This window comes from Cajanus cajan, chromosome 1 (assembly GCF_000230855.2).
Source record: "Cajanus cajan strain Asha chromosome 1, NIPB_CcT2T_4, whole genome shotgun sequence".
NCBI lineage: Eukaryota > Viridiplantae > Streptophyta > Magnoliopsida > Fabales > Fabaceae > Cajanus > Cajanus cajan.
This window is the reverse complement of record NC_138517.1, coordinates 3,348,966-3,370,050: the sequence shown is the minus strand read 5'-3', so window position 1 is coordinate 3,370,050 and position 21,085 is coordinate 3,348,966. Positions and strand designations below refer to the sequence as shown.

Here is a 21,085-nt window from a genome sequence, read left to right as displayed (position 1 = left end):
TCTAGTATATTTACTAATAATAAATTATGATATTTGAATAATATTAACAATAATAAAGCATTGAAATACAGTTAATAAAATCACCAAGTGTATTGACCAATTAACACGGGATACTTAACTGTTATTTATGAGTTTAAAGTTTAAGTATATAATATACTACGAAGTTAATTTAGCTCATTTACTTGAGTAATGTTCATAAATTACCTAAAACACTGTCATTCAATCATAACTTACAAACAAATTAATATATATTAAAATTGTTTATTTAATAATACATAACTAAAAATTATATAATTATGATTTCGAATTTTAAAATGTAAAAATATTTAATTTTCGCATGACTATTAAATTCTAGGTCTCTAATTCGTGCCAAAATCTCATTAATGTAGCCTCATCACAAAAGTTGTGATTTGGTAACAAGTTAATCTTTCAAAAGCATAATGAATATGTAAAGAAAAAAGGAAAAAAAAAAGTTTGCTGAGATTAGGAAAGAGCATCTTTCTTTCTTTGTTTGTGCTTATTGATATCAGCTCAGCTCACAGCACATTGAATTTGCGGTGCTAGTTATGAGCCGTACGAGAAGAGGACACATAGCCATAGCCATAGCATAGGTTCATGAATATTGAAACGAAGGGTAAAATCGGAAAAACACACTCTCTCTCCCTTCCCTTTGGATCAGAACGGATCACATCTCTTTTCCCACTCCACGTCACCACGTAAAAGTCCACCCACACTCATCATCAATCACGCGGTTCACAACTGCACTCTCACCTTATCATTTGTACCATCTTGTATCCTATCACTCTCTCTTTTTTTTTTCTTTTTTTTTTCTTTTTTTTTTTCCCTTGGTCTTCTATGAATACCCACCCAACTCTACCTTTCTCCCTCTCTCTCTCATTGCTCCTCTGATTCACCCAATTTTTCTGTCCTCTTTTTTCTCATAGAGGAGCCTCTGAGCCTGCTCAGGTACTCAACAAAATTAAATAAACCTTCAAATTTTGTGTTTCTGCATCGATTTGGAATCTGAGCTTAGGGTGTTTACCTTTATTTTTATTTTCATGGGTTCAAGGTCTCAAATTTCAAGGCTTTTTCAAAAAGGGTCTTTGTGTATTTCACAACAAGTGTCAAATTCTGAATTTTTTTTGGGGGCGTGTTGTTTAGGTTCCAGCGAAGAAAAGAAAAAAGTAAAAAAAAAAAAAACTTGAAACAAAAGGGGATTTCTTTGTTCTGTTGTGTTAGTTCATGATTTTGTTAGATTTGGTTTGATTTCGTTCAGATTTGCCGGCAACCTAAGGGGAAAACATGAAAATAATGAATGTTTTGTTTTGTACTTGATGTTGCAGGTGTTCCTTGTCAAGATCTTTTGGTGTTGAGGTGCAAAGGGAAAGAGCAAAAGATGAATCAGTGTGGTTATCAGCAGAAGAAGGCCTTGACAAGCTGTGAGGAGATGAGGATGGAATCCGTGGTGTGCCCTAAACCTCGAAGATTGGGCCTCTTTGATAACCACATCAGACCCTTCAGGCCACCCTTCATCAAGTATTCACCTAACTTTATATTTTTTTTTAAATTACATAATTTCAATTTTGTTTTTTTCTTTCTCAAACAATTTATTTTGTAAAAATTGAGAATTAATATTCTTGCCTTAAAACAGCTACCAATCAGAATTTGAAGATTCAGGAGTTGGGGCTGAGCTTCTTGATATTATTCTTCCCAAGGTTATTTTCTATCCTAATCTTCATGTTTAAGAGAGTATTTTTTATTTTCCCCCCAAAGTATTATACAAGGAAAAAAAATATATAAAAAAATTGGTTTGTTCATGTGATTTGTCGAAGATGTAACAAATAGGATGTTTTTTCTATGATGTGGCTTGGATGTTGTAGTTATTGTTGTTGATTGAAAGGATTATGGCATGTAAATCTAAGCAAAGATTGGTTGAATTTGTGCAGGGAGGGTGCTATGCTGAGAGATCTGGGGTCCAGGTGGCATCATCACCCCCATTTTTCTGTGGATCTCCACCTAGCAGGGCTTCAAACCCTGTGATCCAAGATGAGCAATTTGGTAATGGTAATGAGAGTTTTGGTCCATTTTCCTTGGCACCCCCTTCACCATCTTCCACAGCTAGAGGTTGTGTTAGGATGAAGTTTGGTCACACCCCAGCTGCAGTGAGGATTGAAGGTTTTGATTGCCTCAGCAGGGATAGGCGCAATTGCAGCATTTCTGCTGTTGCCTGATTCTATTTTAAATCAAAGATTTAAAAAAAATAAACAACAAAGAAAAAGAAGTCAGAGGAAGATTTAAGAATCACCAAAGTTCTAAGAGCAGAGGAGATTTTTGGGACTGAGGAGCTAATCTTAATTTTCAATCTTATTGTATTATATGTATATACTGGTCTATGGAAGTTGTTCATGAGTTAATTAAGGTGTCATGATGTATAATTGAGAGATGGTGGAGATTTTATTTTCTTAGTTTTATCATCCTTTTTGAAGAATAATAAAAAGGGGACACATCAAGGGAAAGAAAAAGACTAGCAAAAGTCTTGTTCTTCTCTCTTGTTAGGTTTATATGATGGGGTCTTTGGATTGAAACTTTCATGTGAGTTTCATGGAGAGTCTGTAACTTCTTTTATGTAATCTGAAACTCAGATCCTCCTTTTGTAATTGTAATGTGGAGGAAATTGAGGATTTATCTTTGGAAATCTTGTAAAATATATTTTTTGTGGGTGCCCTGTTTTCAGGTGTCGCCTATTTGATAATATAAAAGAAAAATATTGTTCATACTTCCTTATGCTATCACGACCAAAAGGCAAGGTTGAATATTATTATTTATACATGGTCTCCAGTTCATTCAGAAAAAAATAATTAATAATAATAAAGAAACAATTGTAACATTTTAGGAGAATCTTAGGAAGCTTCATAGGGTGTGATATGGTCAGCTTTGGGGGGCTGTTGTCTAGTATTATTTAAATCATTGTCCCCAAAATTTCATTTGATAGATACTAGATGGACTATTCTATATTATTATTATTTGAAGAATAGAATAATATGGATAACTATTTGATGATGTGAAGAGGTGCCTATGGGATTGTGTGAAAGGGTGTGAGAATGTGGGGTATAAGGGGTGTGACAAGCACAAATGCAGAAACGTGTGCTTGTTACTTTGTTGTGATGGATGGAAAGTGGTTAAGGAGAAGGTGGCATGCATAAGGGTTTGTTTGGTGGGTGATGGTTGATATGATATGATGCATTCATTATACTATATTATATAAATAATTATATAAGGCCAAGCTAAGGTGACTTGAGAAGTTGCGTGGGGCATTCTCCTTCAGTAGTAATAAGCGCGTTGGCTTGCTAGTTGTAATTGTAACATACGGCATGGGAAGAAATTTCTGAGGGAAAAGAAAATTTTGCATTAAATTATTAGGGTTGAATGATCAACTTTCATTCTAACAACTTGTCATTATCACCTTATTAGAAAGATACAAGCTACGTGTGTTTGTGTGTGTGATGAGATCGGTGCAATTGCAAGCCTAGCGACAATGGACTTACATAGTTGTTCCTTTTCTTTATCCCTCCAAATCCAATTTCATACCAAAAATATCACATTAACTCTAGCACCTATAGATATAAAAAAAAAAAAAAATGGAGGAAAGAAACTCTAGCACTTGCTTTTAAAAAGATAAATTACTATACTATAGAGGAAATGATTTTTTTAATTAAAAAAAAATTTAATTACATTAATTATATTCTTTTTGTGTTCAACTATCCCTTCATAATTTTTTTTGGCCTCTTTTGATAGTTATGTTCTTTTCTTAAATAAAGATTTTTTTTGCTTTTTATGTATCGTCAAATTTATTTTTTCTAAAATGAATCACATATAAAATGTGTACCTAATAAAACTAATAAACTTTAATTAATTGAAAATCTTATGTGCATGAAATGAGCATCCAATAAGCAGCCTTTATGTTAATTGAAATATATTTATAATTTTTTTTCAAATATTTATATAGCATAACAAAATAGTGATTTATATATTTATGTACACTTTTTTATTCATAAATATAATTTACGTAATATTCAAAAATTGACGATTAAAAATTGATATGTACTTATAAACATGACTTCGTATTCATGTATACTTTAACTAGGATATATTTTGGTGTAAAAAAATAGTATATATTAATATTATTAAACAATTATGTCTGAATAAAAGGTTTTAAAGTTCATAATTAGCATTGGCAACATTCAAAAATTTCAAAGTGATCTTCCATAATACTTAACAGCCTTTTACAATGCACTATTACGTTATCACGTTTTGTGTTACATAGCATTTTAAGAACGGCTACTTACGTTTATGAAATAGTTATTGATGAAGAAAAAAAACTATGAACGTAAATATTTTTTATTAATAAAAATATTATAATAACCAGTGTTTTAAAACCTGGACCAACCCGGCCGGTTGGACCGGGAACTGATGGTCCAGCCGGTTCGAATCTGAAGTTGGATCGGTTATGCAGTCGACCCATTTCAAACCGGATTGAACCGGTCAATTTTTCGGTTCAACCGGTGAACCGGTGGGTCAAACCGGTTCAACCACTTTTTTTTCTTATTTTTTTTTAAATTTTTTTAAGGGACCATAAATCACAAAAATAATAATGAAAATTGAATCTCTTAATGAAAAAGCAAGGAGTCTTATTAAATATAACAATGACTACTTGTTCTAATATATTTGTTTGCAATATATACAACTTAAATAATTTTTATAGTATATTATTAATTTTAAATTATATATTTAATAATGTAATATCTATGTAAATATTACATATATTATTTTGTGATATTAATTGCAAGCATATTATATGTGTACATATTATTTATATTTTTAATTTATATTAATATACCATTTAACATGTAATTTTTTTATGTATTTTTTTACAAAATAAAAATAAAAATAATTTTAAATAAGATAGAAAAATTGAAATTTAAAATAAGATATGAATTTATTAAAATTTATAAGTATAAAATATATTTAATATAAATATTTTTTAATAAAAATCGAGTCATGCGGTTTAACTAGTGATTCACCGATTCAACCTTTGACCCACTGATCCAGTATTTTAACCGGTTCGATGACCGGTCCAGTTTTTAAAACTATGATAATAACGGTCACAAATTACAATATGAATATGAATGTCTGTGATTCTTATTTGAATCAGTTTTGAAAATAGACATGTTCAAATAAATTAGTTGTACAACATTTAAGAATTTTTAGTCGACATTCTTAACCTGTTAGGTGGAGAGGATGAAATAAGAGAGAGTAAAAAAGAAGTAAGAAATGAAAAAAAGGAATGAAGTAGAGTGAGAAACAGAGAATATTTGATAAAAAAAAAAATAAAGAGAAGTTTAATTTATTTTAAAATAAATAAAAATATTCAAATGAAATTATTAATTAAGAACGAAGTTACCCTTTACTCGTATCTCAAAATTTTAAAATAAGCATAAACATGCTTTAAATTTAATCTAATCCATTAAATTTAAGATAAATTTGTTTTTTTTTTCTCAAATTTAAAACAGTTGTTTTTAGTTCCTAAAAATCTTGTTTTAATCCCTCAGATCACTATTAACATATTTGAAAATGAAAAATTAAGATGGTTATACAATATTAATTAGATTTAATGTGATGTTTTCACTAACAAAGACACTAATAAGTAGATTTTATAAATAATGTTTGATAAATTTCTTAACAAAATTTGAATATAAGGACTAAAATAATATTTTTTGAAATTGTAGGACTAAAAACAATAATTTTATATTTGAGGGACCAAAAATAAATTTATCATAAATTTGAAAGACTAAAGACATATTTAAGTCTTTAAAATATTACTCACTTTTATTGTACCGACTAATATAATTAATTATGTGAACAATGGAGTATTTGAATAAATAACTTAATTAAGTATTTATTGAATAAAAATCAATTATCTAAATATTTGTATATAAATATCTATTAATATGTTTTCTCAATTATAGTAAAATTTTAATGATACAATAATAACATTATTATTATTATTATTATTATTATTATTATTATTTTAAAAAAAAGTTAGTTCGTCAAATCTAAAAGGCTTTTTAAATTATTTAAAATTTGACTTTTAAAAGATTTTTTTTAGTTATTTTTACAATAACTATTTTTGAGTTTTAAAAAGTGATTTGTGATATTTTTTTTTCCATTTTTTTAAAGCTTGTTTCAATAATAAAAAACTTATCTTCAAATTATTTTTCATCAAAGTTAAAGTTTTACCACAATAAATAATAATACATTTATGCTACATTTTATGTACAATTCATAAAATGAAATTTTAATTAGAAAATAATAAAAATATATTTAGAATATATTATAGTGAGTTAAACCTTATAAAGGAAAGGATTGTGAGAGAAACAATAGATAAGCTGTTATACATTAAATATAAATTTTTATCTTATGCAATAATATTTTTAGAAATTTTTTTAAAGGATATTTTTCAGATTTTTTTTAACTTCTTATATAATTTAATTTTTATTTATCATAATTAGTTATAAATTATATTTTAATATTTTTAAAATAAATTATATATAAATAATAATAATATTATGTTACAAAATTAATTATTTATCATAAATTTAATATATATTTTATATTCTTATAAATATCTATTTATACAAATTTTAAATATAATTTATATAATTAAATAATATTTATTTTTATATATAATTTATTATAAAATTTTAATTATATAATAATAAACATGTCTATAATATAAATTTGATACATTATTTTTTATTTATAATATTATAAGATTATATAACCCTCTTAATTTTTTTTTATTCTTAAAAGTTGAATTCAATATAAGCAGGTTTACACTTTATTCAACAAATTAAATTATATTCCTTTGTAATATATATCTTATAATTTAAAAGTAAAACATGTCTCATTCGATAAAAGTGAGTTGATGATGTATTTAAATTATCTATTTAAAGGCAGCCTAAATAGATTTTAAAAAGTAAAGTCTTGACTACATTTATCTAAAAAATAAGTTAGATTTGACCTAGATTTAGGGGGGTGTATTGGATTAGGATTTTAAAGAACTTTTTTAGTTAAAAAAAATCCTGCGGATTTTAAAAGACTTTGCAGGATTTTCATGACTTTTAAGATTTTGCAAGATTCTACAAGACTTAAAATCAGGATTTTAATGGATTCTGCAAGACTTTTAAATTAGGATTTTAATGGATTCTGTGGGATTTTGTGGAGTTTTGACATTTGATAAGATTTTAAAAAAATTATACATTCAAATTTAAAAAAAGTCAAAGATAAAAATAATAAATAAAAAAAAATAATGTCTAGATAAATAATAATAATAATTCTCTATAATATTCTATCCTCTTTTTATAGCATCCACTATCAATTGTAACAATGCATCGGAATCATCCTTAATCCAAGCTTCATAGTTTTCTTTCTCTTTTCATTTTTCTTTATTATTTTCTTGTGAATCTCCCATTTGAATTACTAAAACAATATATGTTAAAAAATAGTTATATAAATAATTACGGATAATAGACAAAATCAATAAAATTATATTATTATTTTTAGAAGCACACCATCATACAAGATCGAATATATTTTTGCTATCCAAATGGATCAAATACCTCAGTTATTATAAAAAAAATGTAAAAACGAAAATATAGAAACATAAGATAATTTTTTATATAAAAAAATTAGTATATTCGATACTGAAAAAATATTTAGATATATAATTTTTTTTATATAAACAGAAGTATTTAGATATAGAGAATATATATATATATATATATATATATATGATAATTTTTAACGATATTTATAAATATAAATTATTCTAACAAATATTTTAACAATATTTTCTTTTTTAAAAAATAAGTTAATGAAGGCATAAATCCTAAACCCTAAAAAATTAGATATTGCAATGTCTTATGTTAATTTTCTTTTTTTTAAATATAAAAAATCTTAATTTCATAATATAAAAATAAAAAAGAAAAATTCATAGTAAAAAAATAAAATAATTGTTGAGTCATAAAAGGAGGAGGGATAAGAGTAACAAATTCAAGGGAAAGAGAGAATTCACAATTTTTATGCTAAGAGGGTTCTTCCCCCTACTAAGATCCATTTTTATCTCATTCTACTCACAAAAACTCTAACAAATTCATCTTTATATATATATATATATATATATATATATATATTGTTGAGATTATGATATCAATTTCATCTTTCACCTTTTTCTTTTCTTAACGTGTGTCATAAAAAAAATTACCACTTAAAAGTTAAAATTTCAAGTATTTTTTTGTGTTATATAAAGGAACAAATTCAACTACATAGAATAAAATAAAGTAAGTCAATTAAAGAGAACGAACAGAAAAATAAAACAAGTCAATGACACTATCATTTACATATTAGAGTTTCACAAAATAGGAGAATGATATGAGAATAGTATTATATATGAGCAATGAACAATAGTGTAGTATTATTAGTAGAGAAAAAATGGAGAAGACAGGAGCATAGAAAAAAAAGATGAAAAACTCACTTGAAAATTCTTAAAACACTTGAAAAATCATTTCAAACAATCCTTCAAAATCCAATGGGTTTGGATGGGATTGTTTTATGAATCTGGTATTTATAGATAACACTATAAAGTCTTTCAAAATCCCTCTCACACAACAATCCTTTAAAATCCTTAAATTTTTGAATACCAATGGATTGTTTTTAAGTTGTAAAAAATCTCAAATGAATACCAGTGGATTTTAATGGACTCTTTAAAAAATCCTAAAAATCCAGATTGAATACCACTGGATTGTTTTTAAGTGACATAAAATCCTGATTGAATACCAATGAACTTTTTTACTCAAAAAAAGTCTTTTAAAATCCTACGAAATCCTAAACCAATACACCCCCCTTAATGTAAGATAGAGACAATGGGCCGGACATAGTTAGAAAATAACTAAACCAGATGCTAAAAGCCAATAACTTTTAGAGTGGAATAACAATATATTTCCCTAAATTGATACCTCTAGTGTTTTTTAAGCCACACTACTACAACTAGTCAATTTCTTCTCTGAAAATAAAAAATAAAAAATACAAAATAAATAAATAAATAAATTGAATGGCACTGTCGTTTAATTTAGTCCTTGGCATTATAATAGACATGATCCACACATTATTCTAAAACTGATAATCATAGATTAACTTACATTCACGAAATGTGACTTCTACTAATTGAATATTATTTTAATACACATTATTTTTTATTGTGATGGTTAAAGACTTTATAAAAGAAAAAAATTATTAATATTACATTAAAAAAAAGAATATTAATCATTTTGAAACTCTTTTCAAATGTTAACAAACTACAGCCATTTAGGGATTTTTAGAGTGAAACTTGGGGAAATAAATTCAATTTTTTTTGTAACACCAAGAATTGAATTGAGTTGACTAATAATATTAATTTCAAAAAGTAAAACTAATGTTATACATACGATTATAATTTTTCTTTTTAAAATTGTAATATATAAACACACATGGGGAAAAAAGGAAGGGCTAATTCATGCTCTTCACAGGCCCCACTAATTGAACCGATTATACTAACTGGATGTGTATCTAACCACAAGAGGCCACTAACTGAATTGAATCTCCTTTTTTTTTTTTTTTTTTTTCGGAAAGGTCGAGGTCAGTGAAGTGGAAGTTATTAAACAGTGCTAAATATTTTTTGTAATAGCTCTGGTCAAGAAATCAGTAATGATAAGACTAAAGTTTATTTTTTAAATAATGTTTCTTGGCGAGGTAAGGAGAAAATTATAGTGGCCTCTTGGGATTTCAACGTACGAATGATATGGGTAAGTATCTTGGGGTTCCAATTCTTCACAAGAAGGGTAATCGTCATACTTACCAATTCATTATTGATAAAGTTAATCAAAGGCTTTCTTCTTGGAAATCTTGACAACTCACTTTTGCTGAAAGATTGACATTGACAAAATCTATTCCGCAAGCTCTTCCAAGTTATGTGATGAAACCAACTTGGCTTCCAAAATCTATTTGTGATACAATTGATGAGCGGTGTCTTCAATTTGTTTGGGGCGATTTAGAGGATAAGAGGACATTTCATTTGACACAATGGAAATTCCTTTGTCAACCTAAAGATCATGGTGGAGTGGAAATCAAGGATATGAGAATGATAAACTAAGCTTCTATGATAAAAGAAAAATGCTTGGCAGCTAGTTACAAATCATGAAGCTCTTTTGGGTTTGACTTTTTCGATCAAAATACAAATATGGCCATAAAGTTATTCCATATATGAATGTTTTGAGGGGGGCTCAAATCTTTGGCAAGGAATTATTATGTGTTGGCCTCTAGTGAAGAATTCTTGGGTTCCTAATGGGCAGAAACTTGAGTCGGTGGCTCAAGGACATGCTATGGATTTGAACAGAGGTGTGCTCATCTCAAACTTTGCTAATGAAAATGGTAGGTGGCTGTTTACGGTGGAATTCATTTTAAGGATTCTTTTTACTCGAACTAGCACAATCAATGTTTCAATTTAGGTATTTGAACGTTCTTATGGATTTATGAACACAATGCAAAGGACAGAGCAGAGTAGAAAGTTTCAATGATTACTTGTCTCTAAATATTCGTTAATTATTATCAAGTAATAATGTTCGTGTATGTAAATACTTAAATGCACAGAATGAACAAGACGTATGTCAACAACTTTTGTTTCTCCTAATCCAGTTTTTCACAATATTTGGAAGTTGGAAGTTCTAGAGAGAGTTAGAGTTCATGTTTGAAAGTTGAAATTGGGAAGGCTTCATGTGGTGGCTTTTTGCAGGATTCTGGTTCTCGTTTTGAGTTTTCGAAGTATATTGGTATCTGCCAAATTCTTATTGGTAAACATTGGGCTATTCAAGTTGGCTAGGACTTAGTGATAAGTTGATAGAGTAATTGTGGAGAGTGATTCTAAGTTGGCATTTGATTTAATCAATTTGGGTTGTGTTGATTCTCACCATTGTTTTAATATTACTTTAGACAAAGAATTTTGTTGGAAGAAAGCAAGTAATTTTCTGTCATGTTCTTTGAGAAGCAAATAGATCAATTGATGCCTATGGATTGTAGGAACTTTTAGATATTCAAGTTTTTTAATTTTATTCCTTTGTTTTTATCTGTTTTGTTCAGCTGATAATGCTGGTCGTATTCTTTTATAGAGGCTTTTAATAAATTCTTGTTGGGGCTATTTTTAGTCCCTGTCATTCATCAAAAAAGAAAGGAGAATTGAAATAGAAGATTGCAATTGAATACGTAAAATTATTAAATGGAGTTTGATTTATATTGGAATAATGGAATTTGGGGAAAAAGAGATAACATTAGAAAAATCATAGCATTTTTCAGCAATTAGTAGGCAATTAAAATTATATATATATATATATATATATATAGTCAAGATTAAAATAATTATTAATTTTGAAAATATAATAAATGAGTGTTCTATTTTTTAAGAGAAAAATATTTATTCTTAATATTACCAATCAACTAATTAATATATTATTTTACTTTTGTTTTTGAGAAGAAAATATTAATAATTAAAAATATTTTTAGGCCCTTTGTTTTTGGTCAATTATTTTAGGCTTAGAACAAGTGTTTGATTTGTTTTACTGTGAAGCCGAACCTGCTAATCCCATACTTCATTGATGTGTTTCTTTTTTACAAACTAACATAACAAAATTGTTGCGTTTAATAAAAATAAATTATATTTTAATAGAAAAGATAATACATTTATTATAAAATATATAAATGTAGATATAAGTGAACATTGTAACCAAACCCACACCTACACCTGTAATTTTTTTTGCAAGTAATTATCTATTTTTTTTGTCCAAATATAAGAAAAAAATTTAAAAACATTAACAAAGTAAATAGATATTTCACAGTAATAACATGGTTACAAAAACCTAATTATCATTGATAGTAAGAGTCTTGCATGTGTGACTTATTTGAGGTTAAAAAATCAAACCTCAAATGATCATTACAAAGTCAAAATTGGTTACAATATATCCAAAAAAAATTGTTGTGATCAAGGGCCAAAATAATAAAAACAATTATATATTTACATTTAATATATAAAACAAAAAATGAATGTATATCTAATGTGTTTGTATGCGTGTGAAAATATAATGAATGAGATGTTAACTATTGTCTCTTACTTTACTGTTATAGTTATGAAGCTATAATGTGCCAAATTCCTAGTTGCTTTAAATATCTGAAATAAAAATTTTGTAAAAAAAGTTAAAGCGTTTATAAATAGTGTTTCTAAGAAGCAAAGTTTATATATATATATATATATATACACAACAATGGTGAAAGCTATATCAACATAAGCACAATTTATTTCTCTATTTTTTTTTATGATTGTGTGTCTCATAGAGAATGGGCTTTTTAGAAGAATCATCGGTATATGTTCTGGAGTAAGGCCATAGTGAGAAATGCCACTTCACTTGATCTTCAATCAGAATTTGCATATGCAAATCATAACCTCACCTTCAAAGTTCTTATTAATTTTATTTTATGATTTGTGATTTCTCGCCCCAAATGAACCTTTGATTGGAAAAAGAAAATTCACAACTCATTATTCCGAGGCAGCTTCAATCCTCTCAGAATTGGCACCAGGATAAACATTTTTTAGATCCTTAAGTAACTGTAGTTTCTCAATCTCCTCATCTTTAACTAAAATAGTGTCCTTAAGAGAAGCCACCTGAAAGCTCAGATATAAAATTTAAACAAGTTAAACTAGTTGTTTGCAAATTCAACTCATTATAAGAAATGTCATTAACTAGTAGTCTACAATTTAAACAATTCATAAGATATTCTAACTTGGACTTGGTCAGCAAATTGAACTAGTTCTTTTTCTACATAGATAGTATAGAGTAACAACATAATTGAATTACTTATATATTATAAGGGAGAGATAATGAAAAGAAAGGAAGATAGATACTAGATCAACTGAAAAACTTTTGATGCATTCATATTCTAATTTAAAGAAAAGTAACATAGCCATCTTAATCAAGTTAATCACCTGCTCCATTAATTCCCTGACATCTCTGCCCTCTTTGGTACTTTTAGCAGCTCCTAGCTCCACGCCAGAAACCCTCTCAGCAAACTTCAAAGTACTCAAAGACTCAGAAAAAGACTTAATGTCTGAATTAATTTGAACTAACATGAGTGTCTTTGCTTGACCACCTGTGCAATAAAATCAAAAACATGTTTCAAATCGAATCCTATCTAATTAGAAAAGGTGAGATGTAAAGCAAGTCCAAAATCTACAAAGCAAACTCAAGGATTTTTCCACTTTTTGTTGGATACTGGCAAGGCATGTTGGTAATAAGAAGTGAATAAACAACAATTTTACCAAGAGATGATTGCAAAAGTTGAGTAAGCTTGCTATTTCTGTATGGTACATGAGAACTCTTTTGAGAAAGTGCAAAAATAACATCTCCAAGGGCAGATAGTGATTTGTTAATATGTTGTGCTTCCTTAAGTCTATCCCCAGTTACTTCTGAGCGATCTACCCTTTCACTTCCTGCCAAATCTACCAAATGAAGATTACCATGAAGGGAGGAACCAGATTTTTGATCCACCCCACGAACATGAATTGAGACCACACTGTGTACACAAGTTTATTCAAAGTCATCATAATACTAGAAAACCTGCATTGTTGAATTGTTAGGGAAGTGAAAAGACAAACCTATGAGAACGACTACTTCTTTCATTCATAGCAGTGGAACCCTTGGCTCTATTTTTTAGGCCAATGTCCATTAGCTTAATAACATCTGAAGTTGATTTTACAGGCAACATGGTAGCATCAGGTACTGCTAAACCATTTGGTTGAGAGTGATTCAATATCCCAAGTGTGTGCAAATCAAGGAAATCATAAGTCATATAAACATGATATACTTCATGTAAAAAAAAATCAAAATAAGAAAAAAAATCTAAAAGAAGGAAATCCATGAAAACAATAAACTATTTGCGGCAATTGAAAAAGGATATTTCTTTGCAGAAGCATCAGTTGATAACAAATCGCGCACTTGTTCGTTATATATCTCAATTATTTGTACCCCAATGTCATATACTATGGAGCTTTTTCTACTTGTGGATATGCTGAAGAGGTCATTAAGAGCTCGATAGTTAACACCAACACTCTCGGGTGTTGCATTATTTGGACCACTCTGAGAAATAATGGCATCTTATAGAATGAAGAGTTCCTTTAACTAACATGATGAATGAGAAAGAAAAGATTGTTTATAGATAGAAGCTTGCATACCATTGTGTAGGTTTTCCCTGAACCAGTCTGGCCATAAGCAAATATACATACATTAAATCCATCTAGTACTGATCGTATAAAGGCCTGTACATCAGAATACACTTCACCTGCATCATTTAGAGTATTAAAAATCAACACAACATTAGAATGTCAAAAAATTCAAATATCAAGAGATTTGAGTCTGCATACACAAGTATTATTGTAATGTAAAAGGGTTCTTCCATTCAAAGCATAATGGTAAAATGGTGAGTATATAGGCAAAAACCTTGAGTTGAGGTTGGACCAAAGACCTTGTTGAACTTAAATGTTTTAAGGGCATCTTTTCCTGTTTTGGCAGGATTTGCCACAACCAAATCATTTTCACCAATGTGTTCCACAATTGATTGTTTTTCCTTTTGTCCAGGAAGAAATGGTCTAAGTCGACAGTACACTCTGATATTTCCTGTATTAAAGAAAAGTTTCATGTGAATCATAATACACCTAAATTAATTACCCGTTAGACAAACACATATAATGTCACCTTTTAATTCTTGAATTTCATTGAACAATTTTCTATTTTCCGCAAGAACTATTTGATAATTCTCAGCTGCATCCACTAATGGTTTAAGATTTACACCTAGACAAGTTACAAAATAGTGATCAAAGCTTAACCCCATCCAAAATAAAAAAGGAGAAGGTGGAGGGTGAGGGAAACATAAAAGTGACATGTAATATAGCAAGGCCTACCTAATCGATTACATTCCTCAGAATAAATGTTTTGCTTTTTCATAACATCTTGCTTAATGGATTCCCATGACAATTTCAAATTCTGGATGTTTGGAAGTTCATTAGAAAATTGTAATATTTAACATCATAGTAATAAGATTTATCCACCTATATATATAAGCTTACCTGTAGGTAACTAAATTGAAAATTCATAGATTTTCGTATTTGGTTCTCTTTCATGGTCCACTTATGATATTTTGACTCAAAAATGGCCTCATTCTCTATAACCTTATTCCTTAGTTTTTCCAATAGATGTTCATATTCTTGTGATTTTTGTTTCAATTCGCCTTTAGCATCCTCAACTTTTGTTTCCAACTGTGAGCATTGTACTTCATATGTTTTTTTCTCGGTTTCCAACTCTTGCTTCAATGTTGAAATTTCTATTTTTTTGTCCTCTAGCTCGTTAACATAATTAGTAATCTTTTGGTCATTTGCACTTCTTTCCTCCTCAACTTTTGCTTCTAACTGTGAGTATTGTACTTCATATGTTTTCTTCATTGTTTCTAATTCTTGCTTCAATGTTGAATTTTCTCTTTTTTGGTCATCTAGCTCGTTAACATATCCAATAACCTTTTTGTCATATGCTAGTTTTTCCTCCTCAGCTTTTGCTTTCAACTGTGAATATTGTACTTCATATGTTTTCTTCATTGTTTCTAGGTCTTGCTTTACTGTTGAAATTTCCATTTTTTTGTCCTCTAACTCTTTGACATATCCAATAACATTTTTTTTATCTGCTTTCTTTTCCTCTTCAACTTTTGCTTCTAACTGTGAGCATTGCACTTCATATGTTTTTCTCATTGATTCTAGTTCTTGCTTCAATGTTGAAATTTCCATATTTTTGTCCTCCAACTCTTTAATATATCTAATAACCTCTTTGTCACCCGCTTTCTTTTCCTCCTCAGCTTTTGTTTCCAACTTTGAACATTGTACTTCGTATGCTTTTTTCATTGTCTCTAGTTCTTGTTGCAATGTTGAAATTTCCCTTTTTTGGTCCTCCAACTCTTTAACGTATTTAATAACCTCTTTGTCATCTATTTTTGTCTCACCCCCAGCCTTTGCTTTTGACTGCAAGCATTGCACTTCATATGCTTTTTTCATTGTTTCTAGTTCTTCCTTCAAGGTTGAAATCTCCATTTTTTTGTCCTTCAACTCTTTAACATATCTAACAACCTCTTTGTCACTTGTTATCGTTTCCTCCTCACCTTTTGCTTCCAATGATGAGCATTGTACTTTTGTTTTTTTCATTATTTCCAATTCCTGCTTCAATGTTGAAATTTCCATTTTTTTGTCCTCCAACTCTTTAATATATCTGATAACTTCTTTGTCACCTATTTTTTTTTCCTCTTCACCCTTTGCTTCCAATGGTGAACGTTGTATTTCTTTTGTTTTTATCATTGTTTCTAGTTCTTGCTTCAAAGTTGAAATTTCTATTTTTTTGAACTCTATCTCTTCAACATATCTAATAAGTACTTTTTCATCTACTCTTTTTGTCTCATCAATTTTTGCTTCCAACTGTGAAAATTGCACTTCATATTTTTTTCTCATTGTTTCTAGTTCTTGCTTCAATCTTGAATTTTCCATATTTTTGTCCTCCAACTCTTTAATATATCTGATAACCTCTTTGTCGTGTATCTTTTTTTCTTCCTTTTTGATGTTCTCAAACTGTTTCAAGTCATTTTCCTTCTCTTCTTCCCTTTTAGTCTTCTCAGTATGTTTTAACTCACCTGCCTTCTTTTCTTCTGTTTTAATCCTCTCATTCTGTATTGAGGGGCCAAAGAACACACAATAAAAACAAATGAAAATAATTTAATTTTTTAAAGCACGAAAGGACAATAAAAATTGAAAAGGTGTTGTCATATTCTATCTCTAAAAATGCATAGAAAAGTTTGTAAACAAAAGTTTCCTATGATAAACATAAAAGTTTGTAATTTGTATTCTTTCATCTGTAACATGATGTAACTAGAACTATTTGGGATACCTCACTCTCGTCCCTGGTTCTAGATGCAAGTGCCTCAAGTACTTTGATTCTTGAGTGATATTTTTCTTCACGAGCCTTAAAAAGATTGTTTTGCTATAGGAAAATAATAAGAAAATAGTGTGACAAAACCAATTGAGAAGAACAAAAAGGTTATATAGCTTTTGAAAATAATGTAACTGCGAACGACATACAGTTCTTAAATGTTCTGCTTGAGTGGATATACGTCGCTCAATCTCCTGGACAACTTTTCTTAATAAGCAAGCCACACGCTGAGATGCAAAGATCATTGTTAGATAATACACTCCAAACATTATTATACATGTGCAAGACATGTTGCATGGACTTATACATGTGCTTTCATGAATGCATTTATGATTTATATGTAACACCAAAGCCTCCAAGGCCATACTTGGGGTATTTCTCCATTTCTTTTTTCAACACTTTCTTCCAAAATGCCATTCACAACACTCAAAAGCGATTGAGTAGGAGCATTCTGCATTAATAAATGCTGAAACAAATCAGTGATACACAGAACTATAAAATTATGTGTATAAATTGTGCAAATTTGAATGCGATGAAAAATAATATAAGATCTTACATCTAAACTGGTTGATTTCATCAGTTCTGAAATTTTTGCAGAAGGAAGATCTGCATAGCTTCCTTGTTTCAGTCGGAACATCTCAGGAATTTTATGACCTACTTGACTTATTAATGTAGTTGTTGATGGATCTACAAAAATACATGAAGTATCTTAAAGACAAAATATCATCTAATTGATCTAAAGAATCACAAAATACAAGATATATTTAAATTTCCTATAACATAGTATAAATATCTTTCACATAAACATCTAATTATATATATATATATATATAATATGTGTGTGTGTGAATGTATGATATATTTTTTTCCATGCCAGTAATAAGAAAGTTTGCAGCCCAATTGATACATACACACAAAAACATAGCAAGTTATTAGAAACTTTGTAAGTCACATGTCAATGTTCCTAGTTTTTGTTTTTTTAGAGTAATCAATGATCCTAGTTTTTTGTTTGCTTTACTATGAATTTTGCTTTTAGCCTCATAGTATGCCTAAGTTTCTCTTTAAACCCCTTGTGTCCTGAAGAGCCCTTGACATGTTACTTTATTAGGCGAATATGTTGACATGGTATCAATAAATTTCCTTGTTAATGTGACCATGTCTAGGGACGGAGCTATACTTCTAATTTTGGAGAGACCAATAATAAAATTAAATATTATTTAAATTTTTTTTTTGTAAAGGAAAATTATCATTTAATAAATATATAACTATTAATTTTATACAAAATGTTTTTAATTATGTGTTCTAAAACAATCTAAGAAACATATTATATATATATATATATATATATATATATATATTTACACAGACGACAGTAAATTAAAAATATTTTTAAAGACTTTGGTAAATTTTACATACTAAAAACTTTGGTAAATTTATAATTAAAATTGATTTGCACATTGATCTTATTTTTTTATGAAAATCTTATTTGTTATTGTGTTATATAAAATATAGCGTTCATAAGTCTACCCCATCAATAAGTGTTAATAAATAACATTTATTTCTTAAATTAATTTATAATAAAATCAATATAAAAGGAACACTAATAAAGTTATTTGATTGTAAATACAATCACTTATATCTTTTAAAACTGCAATAATAGATATAAAAAAAAAAAAAACACTGTTAAAAGGAAAAGTTAATGATACTCAAAGATTTAGTCTAAAAAGGAGATAAAAAATGCAATTATTTATTTGATGAAGACTATAAATAAAAGATTTTCAAAATATATATCATTAATTATCTTTACAACAAAAATTTTAAAAAACTGAATAAAGTATTTTATTAAAAAATAATACCTAATTTTATATTCAATTTCTTAATAAAAATAAGGACCCACACGCATCTATGTAAACTTTATATATATTAGTAGGTAAACTTTATATATATTAGTAGGAAAAGGAAAAGAGACACTCCATATCTTTCTATTTTAAAAATAAATAAATAAAATAAAATAAAAAAATTATATAAATAATAGATAATTATTCAAAGAATATGAATAGTTTGTAGAATAAGTTAAAAAGTAATTAAAAAGATAAAATGAAAAAAAAAATGTACCCAAAAAAGACTATCATCTTTTTTATTAGTAAATTAAAGATCGGTCCCTAACTACGTCAATACAATAACAACAATAGTCTTATCTTACTGTGAGTTTCAATTACATAGATCTCACGATGCCATTTGATTCAGTTAAAAACCAATATAACCATGTCCAAAGTGGTGAAAAATATTGCAGGTTTATGGGTATCTCATGAATCATGATCACAAACAATAGAGGCTAAGTTAAAATCTATTAATTATACCTGCCATAACCGGGGTATGAAAAACACGTTGAGACTTTGACTCAGACAAGACCTTCCTTTGGGGTGAGTTAACTCTACTCACGTTGGCACTTGCATTGCCAAGGTCTCTGGGTTCTATTGTGTGATTATTTGATGATGGATTCATCTCTAACTGATTTCTCAAGGGACACTTCACTTCATCTGTCCATGGAGAGATGCTTCGTAAAACTTACCATTGGATCACATCATCCAAGAAACTCTTCAAACCTGAAACTAATATCACTTTACCTCAACAAAACCAATATTTATTATATGAATTATCGAGATGAAACTCCAATTTTAATGAGAAATGATACTTAAGAAACTCAATCTAGGTTTTCCCCCAAGTAAGAATCATGGCATTGACACTCTTTGTTAATGGCTTTGAAAAGTTTACACACTCATTGGAAAAGCAACCAAATGATCGAATTGACTTATTAGAGATCGATTCAACTATATAGAGTATATTTAAAAACAAAAAGTATCTACAACATTTCTCTTATAAAAATTATTACAAAGAAGAAAATTTATGCATAATATTTAGAATCATCCTAGAAGAGCTCAGAGAAGTCGTAAAGATTGCAGCTTCATATATGACACGATTGATATTCCAAGATCACATAGCAAACAAAACATGAACATCACTTCAAATCCGAACATATGTGGATCCATAACACTAGAACAAAGAATCAAAATTGCTACATCATCCATTGACAATACGGTGAAAAGCACCAGAGAATTTAATCAAGCTTCTTTTAACTTTGGATATCAAAATTACGAAACGAATGTGAAAAGCACCAAAGCAAGAGAATCTATCCAACCTTGATGAAGATGACACCATTTTGATCCAATGTTCTTGTTGCGGCGAGATTCGAGTAAACTCAGGTAAACATGAATTGGATCTTTTTCTCTACGTAAATATAGTTAGTTATATTTGAAATAACTTAATGATTGGATTTGTGAGAGAGAAGGAAAAGGGGCTGCTAGAAAATAGGAGAGCAACACTCGCTGCGTCACGATCGTTGTAGTGGAAGAACACCATTGCATGAATGAACCGCCAAAAATGGCTTCGTCGGTGTGTGCCACGTGTCAAAACCTGATAGGGACGTTGTGTCATACGTAGTCGTTTCAACTGCCACCTTAGTCTTTCCAAAGCCCAGTTTGGCCCAAAAAATCTTGGACTAGAATGTCATCAACAAGAAATAACTTTGTGTGATGATGAAACAATACAAATCTGAGAAGAAGAAGAAAAAATGTTAATTACTGGAAATAATGTATAGACAAATGCGGGTTTTTTTTTTTTTATTAGAAAGAGAGATTCATGATAAGATAATGGGTATTTTATTGTGGAAGAAAAATGTTGATTTCATCTTATTAAACTAATTTTATTTCTTAAATAATCAATTTTTAATTATTTTTTTTAAAGTGATATTTGTAAGCAAAATATTTTTAAGTCTAAAATAGGAACATCACCCTCCTAATTATTTTTGGGCCTTTTATAAAAAATACTTCTAGAAATTAAATTCCTTTGACTTTAAAACAGACTCTATAATG

The 21,085-nt window shown here is 28.6% G+C and overlaps 2 protein-coding genes across 5 annotated transcripts; one reads left to right on the top strand and one right to left on the bottom strand.

Annotated features, from left to right (window-relative positions):
* Positions 1-809: 809 nt before the first annotated feature.
* On the top strand, positions 810-2,776 carry LOC109797966 (uncharacterized). Its single transcript, XM_020358149.3, has 4 exons — positions 810-966; positions 1,344-1,536; positions 1,652-1,715; positions 1,947-2,776. The coding sequence occupies exons 2-4, from the start codon at positions 1,397-1,399 to the stop codon at positions 2,229-2,231; spliced, it is 489 nt and encodes a 162-aa protein (XP_020213738.1). The 5' UTR covers positions 810-966; positions 1,344-1,396; the 3' UTR covers positions 2,232-2,776.
* A 9,205-nt stretch (positions 2,777-11,981) lies between these two features.
* On the bottom strand, positions 11,982-20,529 carry LOC109796249 (kinesin-like protein KIN-14P). 4 transcript variants are annotated; one of them, XM_029270841.2, is made up of 16 exons: positions 20,353-20,529; positions 19,514-19,765; positions 17,710-17,840; positions 17,521-17,619; positions 17,303-17,380; positions 17,112-17,204; positions 15,260-16,891; positions 15,095-15,176; positions 14,889-14,984; positions 14,634-14,810; positions 14,369-14,475; positions 14,095-14,273; positions 13,793-13,957; positions 13,457-13,710; positions 13,124-13,287; positions 11,982-12,802 (listed from the first exon to the last, which is right to left on the bottom strand). In XM_029270841.2, exons 2-16 carry the CDS (start codon positions 19,656-19,658, stop codon positions 12,677-12,679), a joined length of 3,528 nt encoding a protein of 1,175 aa, XP_029126674.1. In that variant the 5' UTR covers positions 19,659-19,765; positions 20,353-20,529; the 3' UTR covers positions 11,982-12,676. The 4 variants fall into 4 exon arrangements, with proteins under 4 accessions (XP_029126674.1, XP_029126675.1, XP_082929082.1 ...); XM_029270842.2 differs by having other exon boundaries at positions 19,514-19,759; XM_083072956.1 differs by having other exon boundaries at positions 17,521-17,604; positions 19,514-19,759.
* Positions 20,530-21,085: the final 556 nt, after the last annotated feature.

Bases quoted from the DNA above. Each gene is read 5' to 3' on its own strand.
- LOC109796249 (XM_029270841.2), bottom strand. From the start codon at position 19,658: ATGAATCCATCATCAAATAATCACACAATAGAACCCAGAGACCTTGGC. The intron at 17,841-19,513 runs GTATAATTAATA...GTATTTTTGTAG, and splicing joins TCATACCCCGGTTATGGCAG to ATCCATCAACAACTACATTA. The intron at 15,177-15,259 runs GTAAGCTTATAT...CCAAACATCCAG, and splicing joins TTCAATTTAGTTACCTACAG to AATTTGAAATTGTCATGGGA.
- LOC109797966 (XM_020358149.3), top strand. From the start codon at position 1,397: ATGAATCAGTGTGGTTATCAGCAGAAGAAGGCCTTGACAAGCTGTGAG. The intron at 1,537-1,651 runs GTATTCACCTAA...GCCTTAAAACAG, and splicing joins TTCAGGCCACCCTTCATCAA to CTACCAATCAGAATTTGAAG. The intron at 1,716-1,946 runs GTTATTTTCTAT...GAATTTGTGCAG, and splicing joins TTGATATTATTCTTCCCAAG to GGAGGGTGCTATGCTGAGAG.